The sequence below is a fragment of the Diabrotica undecimpunctata genome, chromosome 9 (assembly GCF_040954645.1).
Source record: "Diabrotica undecimpunctata isolate CICGRU chromosome 9, icDiaUnde3, whole genome shotgun sequence".
NCBI classification, from domain to species: domain Eukaryota; kingdom Metazoa; phylum Arthropoda; class Insecta; order Coleoptera; family Chrysomelidae; genus Diabrotica; species Diabrotica undecimpunctata.
The window spans coordinates 113,736,199-113,751,847 of NC_092811.1; the positions used below are offsets into that span (position 1 = coordinate 113,736,199).

General features: G+C 33.3%; 1 protein-coding gene across 2 annotated transcripts in view; it reads right to left on the reverse strand.

Moving 5' to 3' along the window:
* The window catches only part of LOC140450409 (LIM/homeobox protein Lhx9-like), a 779,178-nt gene extending 763,951 nt beyond the window's left edge, over nucleotides 1–15,227 (reverse strand). For both annotated transcript variants that reach the window (XM_072544028.1, XM_072544027.1), the window contains exon 1: nucleotides 14,810–15,227. In XM_072544028.1, coding sequence (XP_072400129.1) covers nucleotides 14,810–14,857 — 48 coding nt within the window. In that variant the 5' untranslated portion in view covers nucleotides 14,858–15,227. The remainder of the gene's footprint in view (nucleotides 1–14,809) is intronic.
* Between the last annotated feature and the right edge of the window lie 422 nt (nucleotides 15,228–15,649).

Sequence of the window (15,649 nt, forward strand, 5' to 3'; positions counted from 1 at the left end):
TATTTAAACTATTAAACAAATGGCAGCCAAATAGGTCATTGATGACATTGAAAATGTTTCGCTAATCTCTATTTTCTTTGATGATTTTGTCTATAATGTTATCATCTCAAAAATAGGTAGTATTACCATCTCCAATATACACCCAATAAATCACCAGTCACATCTTGGCCCGCCCAAGCAATTCAAGCAAAATCCCACCTTTCTATATATGTTAGCGATTATAACAGCCACCATGAACAGTGGAAATATCAAAATAGTGGTGCAAATGGAAGTTCTTAAGTAGAATGGACAAAAGATAAATGTTTATACCTTTTGTTTAATGCCAAAGATCGATTTAAAGTTTGTTTAGCAGTAAATGCTTAACTTAGTAACGAGTATAAACATCCTGGGTTAACCGATAATAGTATAAAAGGCCCGGTTTCAGGTAACAATGGTTTACCTGAGGTACAATGGGCCAAGTAAAATAATATAATAATATTTATGTCCGCACTAATTCATTATTTCACTAATTCGTCCGCACGGTCAACCATTTTCTGCTAAGCAAACTTTACCTTCAGATCAGTAGGCTGGTGACCGAAATACCATCCCGACATATAAATTGTGTCGAACGATAAGAGAGACACCTTTAAAGGCTTCTTAAAAAGTTCTAAGTGATTTCCCAAACAAACAGCCAACATCGTCGAATAATAATAGATAGAAGACACAAATCCTCTTAATCAATATTATATCCGGATTTTTACAAAGGCCAACTGGAATGAGTTTTTTATTGACATGGATAAATGCCTGGGATGGATGAAACCTAATACTTAACCTTAACAGATTTGTTGGTGCTGTATTAAGCATGTCCAAGACACAAATCCATAATCTAAGAAAGTATCACAAAGAATACATCCATGTCTGGTCACAAAATAGCAAGTTATTATCCCAGAGATTTCTTGAAACACAAGATTAAGAAATATCGGATGAACTACTTCAGAGTCTGCATAGGTACCCTATTAGCCATATAGATGTTATTCTTATATCTCGTTTTAAAAACTAGTGTATAAGTATTACACATTCTATAAAATATCAAAACAAGTTTTTTTTTCAGCTTTTTGAACACAAAGTTTTATCCAATACAGAGCTTGCTAGATTTTCACCAGCAACAATATTTATATTAAAACTCGAAATACCACTAAAAATATTTCACGATGGAGCTGTATACAAAATGTTTTGTGGAAAACATTTTCAAATGATAGATCAAAAATATAAAACCGCATGAGATCTGCAATTTTTTAACCAAAAATCAATGTTGAAATAATGTAAGAGTACCAGAAAAAATGTTTAATTTTAATACAAAATCAACAGTGATAAAAACACAAAATATTGAATTAAAATGAAAATCTCTTTTTCAACCGCATTTTTTACACATTCTCTCTTTCAAAACATTTGGTTTTTGTTAAATATTTGTTTGTCGTACAGCAGTCGTAAACACTTTAATCTATAAATTTAAAAATACAGCTCCAGGAATTTAAAAACGGTATCAAAAAAATGTAGCAATGTTGCATTACTGGCGTTTCACTTTTTTCTCGTATAATAAATGCATTTTTGAAGTCATAATAAAATATGATTTTTGCGAACAACAACCATTCTACATAAATCTTTTGTTATAATGTGAAATAGTGTGTGAAATTGAACAGCACTATTTTAAGTTTATTTAAGTATTGTTTGTTTGCAAGTTGGTTTTAGTCATTTTTGTGTTGCTCTTTTCAAAAATTGCAGTAAAAAAATGATGATACCTAGTAGGACAAGTAGCACAAGCTGTTGTTTAAGAGGATGATGAGCGGAGTATTCGTTGTGGGCGGAGTGATTTCGGGAAACAGGACAGTACACCAACAGGCCAGATCAAGTATCAGTACCATTGCTTGTTCAACGATTATTGGTGTTCATAGAAACACAGTTTCCATTTATACCGTCCGAAGACGTCTAAATGAATATGGATTAAAGTCCATAATTCTGTCATGGGACCTCTATTAACAACAGAACATCAGAGGTAACGTTTACACTTTGCTTGCGAACATCTTAATTAGGATGTTGAAAAATGGGATGCCTTGTTCTTCACAGATGAATTAAAATTTAACAGATACTTATCAGATGAGCAGCCTATGATTTGAAACGAGAACTTGTAAACGTTATCAACAATGTTGATTCAGTATTATATATATATATATATATATATATATATATATATATATATATATATATATATATATATATATATATATATATATATATATATATATATATATATATATATTGTTATGATGTGTTTTTTGTTTGAATGATGAGCAATGAGTATTTTTAATAATATAATATATAGGGTTTTTATCGCGGTTCTCAAAGAATTAGCTTGTAAGTACTTTTTTAAATTATCTTTATTATAACTATTATGAAACACACATATATATCTAACCTAGCCAATGTAAATTTAAAATAAACTATCTTTAAATTGATGTTCTTATAAAACTAATTAAATTCTATAGACAATGTTAAATTTAAACAAACTATCTTCAAATTGAAATTGTTATAACACTAACTAGATTATATTAACAAAATTTTGTACCTTTCTTTCACTGAATGCCTAAATGAACTGTTTTCCACTATATATATTCTAATCACCACTGAATGTCTTCGTACTTCGGTTATCCTTGTTTTTGTGAAATTTCTTTTTCCAATTATCAGTTTCTACCAATTTAAGATATATTTTTCTTCACCAGCATTTATATACCACCAAGCAAACCAGCAAACAGCATTTATATTTATTCTTCTTTTCAATATACCAATATCTAATTATTATAAGTTGATTTATACTAATCTCCAACCATAACATAATTTAATTTCTTCCAATATACCTTTTTTAATTATATTAAACAATTGGACTCTATTTGTACTTGATTCACTGACTCCAACTAACTTTCATATTTCTTACTAAACTTTTCTGACTGACTTCTTGAAAATTCTGAACAATTTACTACACTAACTAAATGTATCTACTAACTTTCATAATGAACTGGCCTGACTTCTGACTAAAAACTGCCTCTTGAATCCAAATCACGGGTATTTATATCTTTTTGGATATTCTAGAATCATCTGGTAAGAGATCATGTTCCAATTTCGTTCTATTTCTTCGATATGGATGTTCTCGAAAAAATATCTGTTCCATCCACCGACATAATCATTATTCCAGAATGTTCGACCGTAAACAATGGTCACACTCTGCACTCTGGAGAATTCGTTAATGTTCCATTGATAATTTTGTTGACATTTAGGCTTTTCAGATCAGAATAAACATTTAAATCCTTAAATATATATAAATTAAACATTTTAAACTAACATTATTATTATAACCCCACTTATATTCGTAAATATTCTTAAACGTCACTTCAGAGTATGTATATCTGTCTATCACTCACTGTATAGTTGGTTGCCTATACACATGGCTCACTTAAATATATTTACAACATTAAAATACAACTTTTTACAATTATTATATGCTAATTTATTAAAAATGCCCTCACATAAATATATTTTTAAAAATTCTCTAGTATATAACTTATTTAAAATAATCAAATACTTTTTTATATCTAATATTATGTAGTATATAACTTATAAATTAATTTTTTTAAACAATATCATTTCAATATACATATATATACATATATATATATATACATATATGTACATATATGACTCGACAACATGCCTCCACTGTTTTCTGTCTTGAGCAACCTCCATCCAATTCTCCATGCCCATAGTGCTTAGGTCTCCTGCTATATTATCTCGCCACCGGAGACGAGGGCGTCTGCGTGGTCTCCTTCCAGTTGGGACTTCCTCCCACACCAGTCTTACTGTTCGTTCGTCAGAATGTCTTCTGAGGTGTTCTGCCGATTGAAGCCTCTGGACTTTATTTCTTTTATGATGTTGGCGTCTTTATAAAGTTCTTCGAGCTCTTTGTTAGTTCTTATCCTATATTGTCCTGATGCTTCATCCAGCACAGGGTGAAATATCTTCCTTAGGATTTTTCTTTCCCAAACACATAGTCTCTCTTAGTTTGCCTTTGTTATCGTTCAGGTTTCGCTTCCATACATCACAACGGGTCGTATGATTGTTTTATAGACCCGTATCTTCGTACGTCTTGTTAGTTGTTTCGATTTTATAAGGTTTTGGAGGGCAAAAAGACATCTGTTGCCGGTCTGGATCCTGTTGTTTATTTCTTGTGATCCGTTATTGTGTTCAGTTATTGTTGTTCCAAGATATTTGAATTCTTTAACGCGCTCAAACTTAAAGTCATCTATGGTGATGTTCTGACCGATTCTTTCTCTGCTTTGGTTATTGCATCTCATATACATATATTTCGTCTTGTTTTCGTTGATTTGGAGCCCCATCTTCTCTGCTTCATTCTCGAACCTCACGAAAGTCTCCTTCATCCTTAATCGTGTGTTTCCTATTAGATTGATATCGTCTGCAAATGCCAGTAGTAAGTTTGGTCCTTCTCGATAAAATACTGTATTCGGTTTTTCGATTCTTGCACTTCTGATTATGTGTTCCAGAGCTAAGTTGAAGAGTTGTGGTGAAAGTGCATCTCCCTGTTTTAGTCCATTGTTTATTTTAAATGTCTCCGAGTATTGTTGTCCAACTCTCACCTTACATCGTAACCGTTCCATACACATCCGTATTAACCTGACTAGTTGTTTTAGAAAGCCAAGTTCCTGCATCGCTGTTCACAGTCTGGCCTTGCACACTCTATCAAATGCTTGATTAAAATCTATGAACATCTGATGAAGCTTACGATAAAACTCACAGCATTTTTCCATTATCTGTTTTATTGTGAATATCTGGTCAATGGTAGAGCGGCCCGGTCTAAATCCGCATTGATAATCTCCAACGATTCCTTCTGTGTATGTTTTGGTTCTTTCTAGCAGGATGTTTGCAAGGATTTTGTAGGTGGTGTTTAAGAGTGTTATTCCCCGGTAGTTCCCCTGGTGTCTTATTATTTTTAAGTTTTTTAATTGCCTGTATTACTTCTTCGTATGTCGGGTATTGGTCTTCTATTTTAGCTGTATGTACCTCTATGATTGATGTATTTCTTCTAGATTGGTCGTTCAATAGTTGATAGAAGTATTCCTTCCAGGTTTTTAGTATTTCCTTGTCATCATTGATAAGCTGCTTGCTATCATTTTAAAGGAAGTTTCCTGTTCTTGCTTGGTACCTGGTCTTGATATCTGAAACTCCTTTGAAGAACTGTCTCCCTTGTTTGTTCTTTTTTTTTTCTTCTATATCTCTGATTATTTGTTCCCGATACTCCCTCTTCTTCCTTTTCATTAGATTTCTTGTCTCTGTTCTTCTTTGTCTACACATTTCATTGCTGTTTTGCGATGGATTTTGTAGCATGTTCTTTCTAGCCATATTTCTTGCTATTATGGAGTTCAGGCATTCATCATCGAACCATTTTTTTGTTGTTTTCTTTTCGTATCCTAGTATTTCATCTGGTACGCTTGTCAGAGCTAATTTGATATTTTTCCAAGCTGAGTCTATGTTGTTATAGTCTTCTGTCTGTTAGAGCGATATTTTTATAGCCTTTTGAAATTTCTGTTCTGTCTCCTTATTACGTAGATTTGGTTCGAATTGGTATCAATAGAATGTGATGACTCATTTCAGCATCCCTGCTTTAAAAGTCACTCGGGCTGATACAAATTCAAACTTAAAAAGTCCACCGAATGTCTCCTAAAACTTGACCACTGCAGCTGTTGGCGTACAGAGGTGCCACCTTCTCCGGGCTATAAGAAATGTGTAAAAGATTAAATCTTTTAGCAAAAGCTGGTATCTCTTTGTTGAATTAAATAGCCAAATATATGGTCTAGAAGGACAAATTCGTTAAAATTCTTGTGCTTCCCGCTAAAATAAAATTTAGCGTTTTTTATGTGTGTGTTTATATTCGTCCATATTTTTCGTTTAACGGTAAATTTATCTAATCTATTGTGTATTATCTGTAGAAGGATTTTACAAGCATGTGCTGCTTGCGAAAAAGCATTTATGCCAATATTATACATTATGATTTCAAACACTTTAAATGCCACGAGTTAGTTTTCCATTTATAACTTTGTATATGTATGTATTTATGCATGACCGAAACTCATATTTAAAATGCATTTTTTTTTTAAATTATTCAAACATTCGTTCCTTATCTTATTTTAATAGGATGTACTGATATTTATTAGAACCTATTGGCTGTTTATAATCTTTATCAAAACTTATGTAATTTATGTATAAATATTTAAATTTTTATGTCCTTGTAACAACTATTTTCTTGATTAATCGGCAGTTAAATAATTTTTAAGATATCCTTAGGTATTGTATAAACATTTTAAGTATGAATATTAAGAGAGTGATACGAGAATATTAAACTCCTCCACGCAGAGATCTCAAATTTTATAGCAACAGATATATTTTTAAAAGCTGAGAATTAGGTGTTTGGTCTAAAGCAATGTTGAGGGCGTTACATGAAATAACGAGATTCGCGACGAATCAGTGAGCGTGAGCTTGAGCAACTTTGTAATCTCAGTTATCTTACAATCGAGCCCGGTCACATTATTACACATATTTCTGTTTTGAACTTAATGATATTGAAAAATGAAATGAAAAAAGACTTCAGGAAAATCTTTCTAACGACAGATATAAATTTCTTAATCATAAAAATACAAAAAAGTGGTGTTTAGCTCAATTTTAAATTAGTAGAGCTGAAAAGAAATATTCAAGATTTTGCACGGTATATTCAAAGAAAAAGATACTATAAATCAGTATTAGAGAAACTTGAGAACAAACAGAAAAGAAGTAAGTAGAATAGATTTAATAGCAGAAAGATCTTGGATCGAACATTATTCACAACTTCTTACTAAAACAAGATCGCATTTCACAAATCATCATAACAACATATAAAGTGGAATATGATGAAGACGATGAAATAACATTACAGAAAGTCAAAGATGCAATACGAAATCTCAAAAATAAAAATCATGCGGATCACAAGGTATACCGAACGAATTATTAAAACACAGCTCACAAGTATTGCGGGAATTACTGGCGTATGTCTTCATCTTATTTTATAAAAGACATGATTTACCAGCCGTGTAGACAAAAGCACACATTAACAATATATTCAAAAAACGAGGTATGAAAAGGACAGATGTAGAGGAACAAAATAGCTTTCGAGCAGGCAGATCCTATATAGACACTCTGTATAGAGAAGAAAATGCTGCAATATGGGCATTCCAATCAAAGACGATAGATTGTACACGATACACTTTGCTGACGACCAAGCCATTCTAGCTGAAGACGAGAGCGATTTAGACTATTTGCTTAGAAATCTGAAGAAAGATTGCACTAAGTGAAGCCTTACAATTAATATACGAGAGTGGATTGATATACAACTAGCCTTTGATAGATAAAACAAGTTTTTTGGAATTAAATCGATTTATTTCTCAACATAGTCCCCTTTTAGCTGGATACACTTAGTAAGACGATGTTCCATTTTTTTTTTTTCACATCCGAGTAATACTTTTCGGCATAATACTTTCGGCGAAACGGCGACTTTTGAGCCATTTTTTTAGGTTTGGAAACAGGAAAAAATCGTTGGCGGCAAGATCTCGGAAATACAGTGGGTGTTAAACCAATTCATAGCCCAATTCGTGTAATTTTGCCATGGCGACGGTGAGCCGGTGCATTTTCTTGGTGGAAGAGCACTTTTTGCATTCCAAACCGGGGCGTTTTCGACGCAATTCTGCATTGAATCGATTCAATAATGCTGCGTAGTACTCACCATTGATTGTTTTCCTTTTCCCAAGTAGTCGATGTGGATGATGCGCTTCGCATCCCAGAAAACAGTCGCCATCACTTTGCCGGCTGAATGTGCACTCTTTGCCTTCTTCGGCGGCCCTTCGCCGCGTTTGCGCCACAGTTTTGACTGTTCTTTGATTTCCGGTGTGTAATAATGCACCCAGGTATCATCAACGGTGATAAATTGGTGAAAAAAATCCTTCGGATTGGGCCATATCATCGCCAAAAGCGTCTACGAACTGGTCACACGTTTTTGCATTTGATCGATTGTCAGCAAACGCGGCACTCATCTCGCGAATAGCTTTTTCATATCCAAATGATGGTGAATGATGTTGTGTACGCATTCGTAGGAAATATTTAGGACCCCTATTTACTCGCGAAGTTTAATTCGACGATCTGCCATAATCATGTCATGGACTTTGTTGATAATTTTCGGCGTGGTGACTTCATTTGGCCTTCCGGGACGATCATCATCAAGAACACTCGTAAGACCACGAACAAAATCAGCTTTCCAAAATTTTACTGTTGCTAACGAAGGTGCAACCTAATCATAAACTTCGTCCAGGTCGGCTTTGATTTGCATATTCGTTTTACCCTTTTCGTGGAGGAACTTAATCACCGAAAGATACTCGACTTTTTCCATTTCTCCGAAAACACAAAATTTGCTTGCTATTGACGGCTGTAAAAACCAAACTAATTGTTTTTGAAACTTAAAATTTTGACAGACGTCATGTCATGAATGGCAAATGTCAACACCGAAACCAATTTGGTATCAAGTGGCGCCATCTATCAAAGGCTAGTTTAATATCAATCTATCCTCGTACAAAAAACCGAATATTTAGTTACAGGAGAAAAATCAGAAAGCCTACAAATTCAAAACAGCTATAAACTCAACTGAAACCTTCAACAACTTGGGAGTCCAAATAAAAATAAAAGCAGGTAGCAACGAAGAAATACATTATAGGATTGGCCAAGCAAGATCAGCCACTAGATAGCTACATGGACTATTATGGAATAATAAAATAACAAAAGAAAATAAAAGAAGAATTTATAAAACAATAATAGAAAGTAGTGGGTTGTACGGCGCCGACCTTTGGGAAATCAATAAAAAAAACAAACTAAAAATTAAGGCAATGAAAATGGACTATTGGAGACAATGTTGCCGGTACACTAGACTTGATAGGGTGAGGAACCCTAGACATTAGGAGTGAAATGGAAATTGACCTAGACATAATAGATACCATCGAAGCCAAAAGACTAAACTGGTATGGACACCTGCGGATAATGCCTGAAAATTGATCACCAAAAAAAAACATAGAAAAGATGGACTCACAGAATTGGTTAACAAAATGGAAAATTAAAAGTCAATAACTATCAGCTCAAATCACATTCACAACAAGAAGACGCGCTTGCTTACAAGTTAGTCTAAACAATGCTCATATATGTGCTAGAGACGTTATGACATATCTTGGGTTGCATTTGGACCGAAAGCTGACCTGAAAGTAATATATTAACGCCAAAAAACTCCGCTCAATATAAAATTAAAACAAATGAATTGGTTACTTGGCAAAAAGTCACAACTGTCATTGGTATGTGAGCAATGTAACCATCTACAATGACCTAGGAGCACTAATCGTAAAAGATGTGATATCACTTCACGCCAACAACGCCAAAATTCTTATTTAAACGCACCACAGGTAAATTATCAGTGAAATATATCAGCCACCAATGGAGGAACGAAGACCGAAGAGGACTGGTTACATAGGTGAAAATAGAGAACTGTCGAATGGATCTGGTACCCAAATCAAGTTAATAGTTTCATCACATTTACTAATTACTCAATGCACTGTTTATGAGTAGATTGTAAATATGAATTTAAAAATTAAAATTAAAAACAAAACAATATTTTGTGTAAATAAGTACTAGAATAGAGAGAACAAATATTTCAGAACCAATGTACCGTCGGATGCACGAGAGATACAACAACAAAACGGTGATCTAGATTACTAATATAAGCAAGTATTTACTATTTAAAAAACAAAAATGTAATGCTAGTTTAAAGCAAAATTTAAATAATAAGTCAAATGTACTAAAAAATATAAGGATGATAAGGATCTAAAATATATCCAATCCAATTCCAAAGGAAGATTTAAATATTAGTTCCCGTCCACGCTACATTCTCGATAAAATATTGCGTATCTCTTATAATTAAAAATATTTAGTTTTTTCACCTTCTGAAACGGAAGAGTTACAGTATATGATCAAATTTATGTATCCAGTAAAAAAATGCTTGCTCTATTGGTTAAAGGAGAGAGTTGCAATGTTTCAATTTTATTTAGATCTGCAGATTTAGGTACAAATGTACCTACATATATTTGTAGTATATTCAAAACATTAAAAAAATTTAATCTCGACGTAAATAAAGTAGAATATGTGACACTAACAATACCGCAAGTCAGATTAAGTAAACTCTTTGAAATTAATGATTACAAGGGGATCTAAACAGAATTAAAACAATTATGGAACTTTATCTATCTGGTAACTGTGATAAATGCAACAGTAAGAGATAGCCATGAGTTGGATGAAAGAATACAAAAATAAAATAAAGGATGACTGGGAAAAGAGTATATAAGATGCTGACAAGAGCAAACATGAATAAAAAGAGATGGTTCTGTCGACCACGAAAAAGATGGTTAGATGAAGCGTGAAAGGTCCATAAAGCAAAAGGTCTTCAAAACGCCAAAGCAAAGACTGAGTACATTAAAGATAGGACACACATTGTAAAGCTATGGGTCTGAAAGATCTATGTTAGCATTATATGGATTTATACAGACTGGAACAAAAGCCTTAACCAAAAGTTATGCTTGTAATATTGCCAGATTTACAATTTTTCTGATACCACTAGTCACTTTGCTTTTTTAAACATAACACTTTATATATTGTATTGTTAATGAAATCCTCACTTCAAGACGAGTTCAAAAATACTATCATCTTATATATATATATATATATATATATATATATATATATATATATATATATATATATATATATATATATATACATATATATATATATATATATGTTTTATTATTTGTTTTTTCTTATTGCGAGCTATGGCGATACTTTCTACCATTATTTTACCATGAACTTGCATTAACCTTTTCTTGTTGTTTGAAACGTTCTAAACATTGGGCATTACTTTTCTCTGGTAGCTGCAGCTTCCTTTGTGGATGTGTTAGTTATTGCTCTGAAAACCTTAGAGTCTTGTAACATTATTGCCAAAAATTGGTCGCATATATGTGTATAGTACTGCCGAAGGTTCATGCTTCATGTGGGACGAGTCTATTGCAAAAAGGGGTGGCAACGAGATAGCTTCCGCTATAATAATGTGGTTACAAAATTTACCTTCTATAACAGAAGAGGTAACATTTTGGTGAGACAACTGCTCTGGCCAAAACTGATTTTTTTTAATTTTATATGTATATGTCCATAACACAATAAAATCATACCAAAAGGGCGGATGTTCTGTTTTTTAATATAGTGCCACAGAACAAAAAAGGTTGTAGTCCTGAATTATTTATTATTTCAATACAAAACAACTTAACGCAGATTATGTTACTGCAAAATAAAATAATTACTATTTAAATGGGAATAAGCCACAATTAAAAGTTAAAGTAAGTTTATTGACGTTTCAATTTCCACTTCGGAAATCCACAAAGAAAGTATTTCTGCAATAAACTTACTTTAACCTTAAATTGTGGTTTATTTCCATTTAAATAGTAAATACTTTAAAATGCCACAAGAAAATAGGTTCAGAACAATATTGTAAAATAAAATGTAAAGCATGCTTTACCACATTCTTTAAAAACATAGAGCTGCAACACCACTTGATGATTTTAAAGGCATTTTAAACAGTGGACCATTTCAGCACAAAAGTGGTACGGAAAAAAGTCATTTAGTGTGTCAGGAACGGTTTGGCGTAGCTGAAAGGAATGAAGAAGGAGACAGATTGATACAGTTTTATATGAAAAAAGATCTATCCATTCTTCTTCGTAGAGTGCCGTCTTCCTACGGAGGTTGGGAATCATAATGGCTATTTTTATTTTTGAACTTGCTGCTCTAAACAAATCAATCGATCTGCATTGATACCAATCACGTAGATTCTTCAACCATGAGTTCTGCCTTCGGCCAACACATCTTCTTCCTTGAATCTTTCCCTGTATTATAAGTCTCAAAATTACATATTTTGGTCCCCTCATCACGTGGCCTAGGTTTCCAGTTTTCTGGTTTGTATTGTGCTGATTAGTTCTGTTTCTTTACCAATCCTCTACAGTACTTCTTTATTTATAATTCTATCAGTCCATGATATTTTTAATATTCTGCGGTATAACCAGAGTTCGAAAGCCTCGATTCTTTTTTTTTAATTGAATTTTTTAATGTCCAAATTTCAGCTCCATATAATAATATTGAAAATATATAACAGCGAATGGTACGTAGTCTGACCTCCAAATTTAGATTTTTGCACGTTAGGAGTGGCTTCATTCGTATAAATGCTAATCTGGCAATCTCTATTCGCCTGTTTATTTCTGCGGTATGATCATTGGTTTCATTGGTCTAAATTCCAAGTACTGATATTTTTCTACTTGTTCTATCACGTTACCATTGATTGTCAATAGGTGATGTATATTTTGTGGTCTTTTGTAATTAGCATGTACTTGTTTTTTTTTTAGAGTTTATAGTAATTCCTATCTCAGCACTATTCATACTTAAGCTTTCGATAAGATGTTATAGATCTTTTATACTCGTTACTATGATTACAGTGTCGTCTGCATATCTTAAGTTGTCAATTAATTTTCCGTTAACGGTAACTCCCGCTTTGATAGTATTGAGCGTGTTTTGGAAAATTTCTTCAGAATATAAGTTAAACAAAAGTGGCGATAAAACACATCCCTGTCTGTCTAATTCCTCTACAGATCTTCATTTTTTCTGAGTACCTATTGTCCATCAATTTGAACTATGGCACTTTGGTTCCAATATAATGTTTGCAGTATATGCAAATATAATACATGTGGCTTCCAAGACGTCCATATAGATGGAAACCTCCCTAAGATACTCCCCGTGAGATAGTAAAACACGAAATCGATTTTTTTATAATCATTGGACCCAAAATAACGTGATACGGGTCGCCGCATACCTTGGAGAAGACATCGGCTTAGACCACAATCCTGTAATAGGAATCTTTAATCTTAGGAGAAAACTCTAACAATCCCAGGAAAAAAATAAAAAGATATGACGTCAAGATTTTAAGAGCAAAGAACAAGATGGAAAAATTAAGAATTGAAATAGCGAAAAACTTTGAAATACGTAACCCAACTGAGGAGCATACTATGGAAAAATATAAAGATGAACGTGCAAAAATCAACAGAAACAGTTATTGGGTATGGTAAGCAAAAAGCTAAACAATTTTTGGTGTCAAAGAGGAGGTCCTTGATATAATGAAAGACCTACGTATAACTTACCCAACGAAAAGTTCAGTATAACATAATAAACATTGACGAAATAAAAAAATGTTAACCAAAAGTGGCTTTACAAACAATGTCAAGAGGCAGACAGGTTATTTGAGCAATATAATATTTAATTTCTGTAAGAAATTAAAAGAGATAACAGAATGTTGCAGGAAGAAAAACAATACTCCATTAGACAAAAAACTAATCAGGATCAAGGTAAATATATTCGAACTATGGATCTCGATGATCTATCAGCTACAGGTACCTACAAAATCTAACCGACGTCAGCGATTCTTTACGACCACCTATACCGCTAGTATTGGAAATGGAGAATACTTTCAAAAATCTTAAAAACGAAAGGACATCAGGGGAAGAGGACATCGATGTGGAAATTTATAGCTTTATCAAAAAAGGTCAATGCGTACAACTGTGAGGACTAGAGACTTATTAACTTAATTTTCATGCCTTAAAAATTCCTCATTTCAGGTTATAAAAGAAAAATGTTGGGGTAAAATCAATTTGGTTTTACGAACGCCATAGAGAAGTCATATACACCGCTCTAACTAGACACTATCAACTTATGAAATGAAAATAACAAGGGGTGTATCTACGGCGGGTCTCTTTTTAATATCCTATAGTATTCGATGTGTATGTAGAGGGGATATTCTAGATTACTAGTCAAAATTAGGCAAACGGTATAAAAATAAATGGAACACATATAAAAATAACATAGGTTATGGTGATGATATTGTCATACACGAAGGTAGGAACGTTAGAAAATGTACAAGAACTTCTGAATGATATCAACAGAATAGGAAAATATTGATAAATGTGAATATACAACACTGATTATACAAAAAAGTTTATGTCAGTCAGCAACATAATGAATCTCAAATATTAGTGGATAGTATACCTTTGGAAAGAGTTGACAAATAGCTTGGATACACTATAAAATGAAAAATGGATAGTGACGTAAACATTAAAATAAGACCAGCGAAGATTAGCAATGGTTAAATTCGAAAATACTTATGACACCGTGGGGACATCGTGTCCCAAATTAAAATCAAAGAATCATTAAGGAATGTGAAGATTGCATAAAGTACTTCTTATTCCATGGGTTGATCATATGACAAACAAAGTATTAAAGAGCTAGAACCAAACGTGAATTAATGCAAACTAGAAAACAACCAAGAGTTTCCTTCTACCAAAATTTTGGGAGATGATCTCACGCGTATTGATTATGTTTTAGTTTTAGTAGACTACAAGAAACTTTCTTTTATATGTTAAATATCATAAATTAACTAGTAAAATAATTTTTCTTACTTTATGAACGATGTAACATGAATTACAGTAAAGATGAAAAGAACATACACAATTATTTTGAATAGTATTTATTGCAAGTGAAAATTTGTTAGTAAGAACCTTACCCAATGCATCCCGGGTGTGTGAGAAGGCCTTTCTTCAAACACTCCCATCTGCAGAGGCGGCAAATCGCTGGTCCTAGATTTACTTGACAGCGTTGCTACTGATCCGTCGGGAACTGTCACAAAACTAAAAAACCGCCGCCGCACAGATTTAAAATTTTCCCGCTAGAACACAGTTCGCGTCGAAGACATCAAAACATTCTCGTGTCACTAGTAGTCACTCCCGAAACTGACCCGGCACGAGAAAGAGTTAAAAAGCTTGTTATATAAGGACCAATGCACTTGTACCTTTCATAGACGAAAAACAATGATAATGAGCAATTGGTGGTAATGAATCGGTGCGCATGTCACTTGAATCTTTCATAAAACTCATTTACACTGTAATTTTAGTAAGAGAAAGGCATCCGCGCAGTTAGACGGATTGAATACGGCTGTCGCGTATCAGCAAAGAGCGCATGTGAGCGCCGCTAAATGCCCTGACTCCGCCCCGTTACAGTGGGGAGTCGTGGGGGACGCCAGGGAGGCGCTTCGATATCCTATCCGAATCTAGATACTTATTTGTTTATAGATAGATGATAGATTAATGTTGTATTAATGTTAATGTTTCGGTTCATTTCCTTAGAGAGGCGGAACCGTATCGTCGGCTAACCGTAATGTACAGAGATACTTACCAAAATAAACATATGCCAAGTTGGAGCTAAGTTGATGATCGTGGTCCGATATCTGCCTGTCTCTTATTATGTGATTAGGCAAATATTATACTACTATTCGGAGATAAGATGCATTGTTACATCTTAGTTTGTTGGATGGTTTGTTTTATAGGGGCTTTTTAAATAAAAGAAT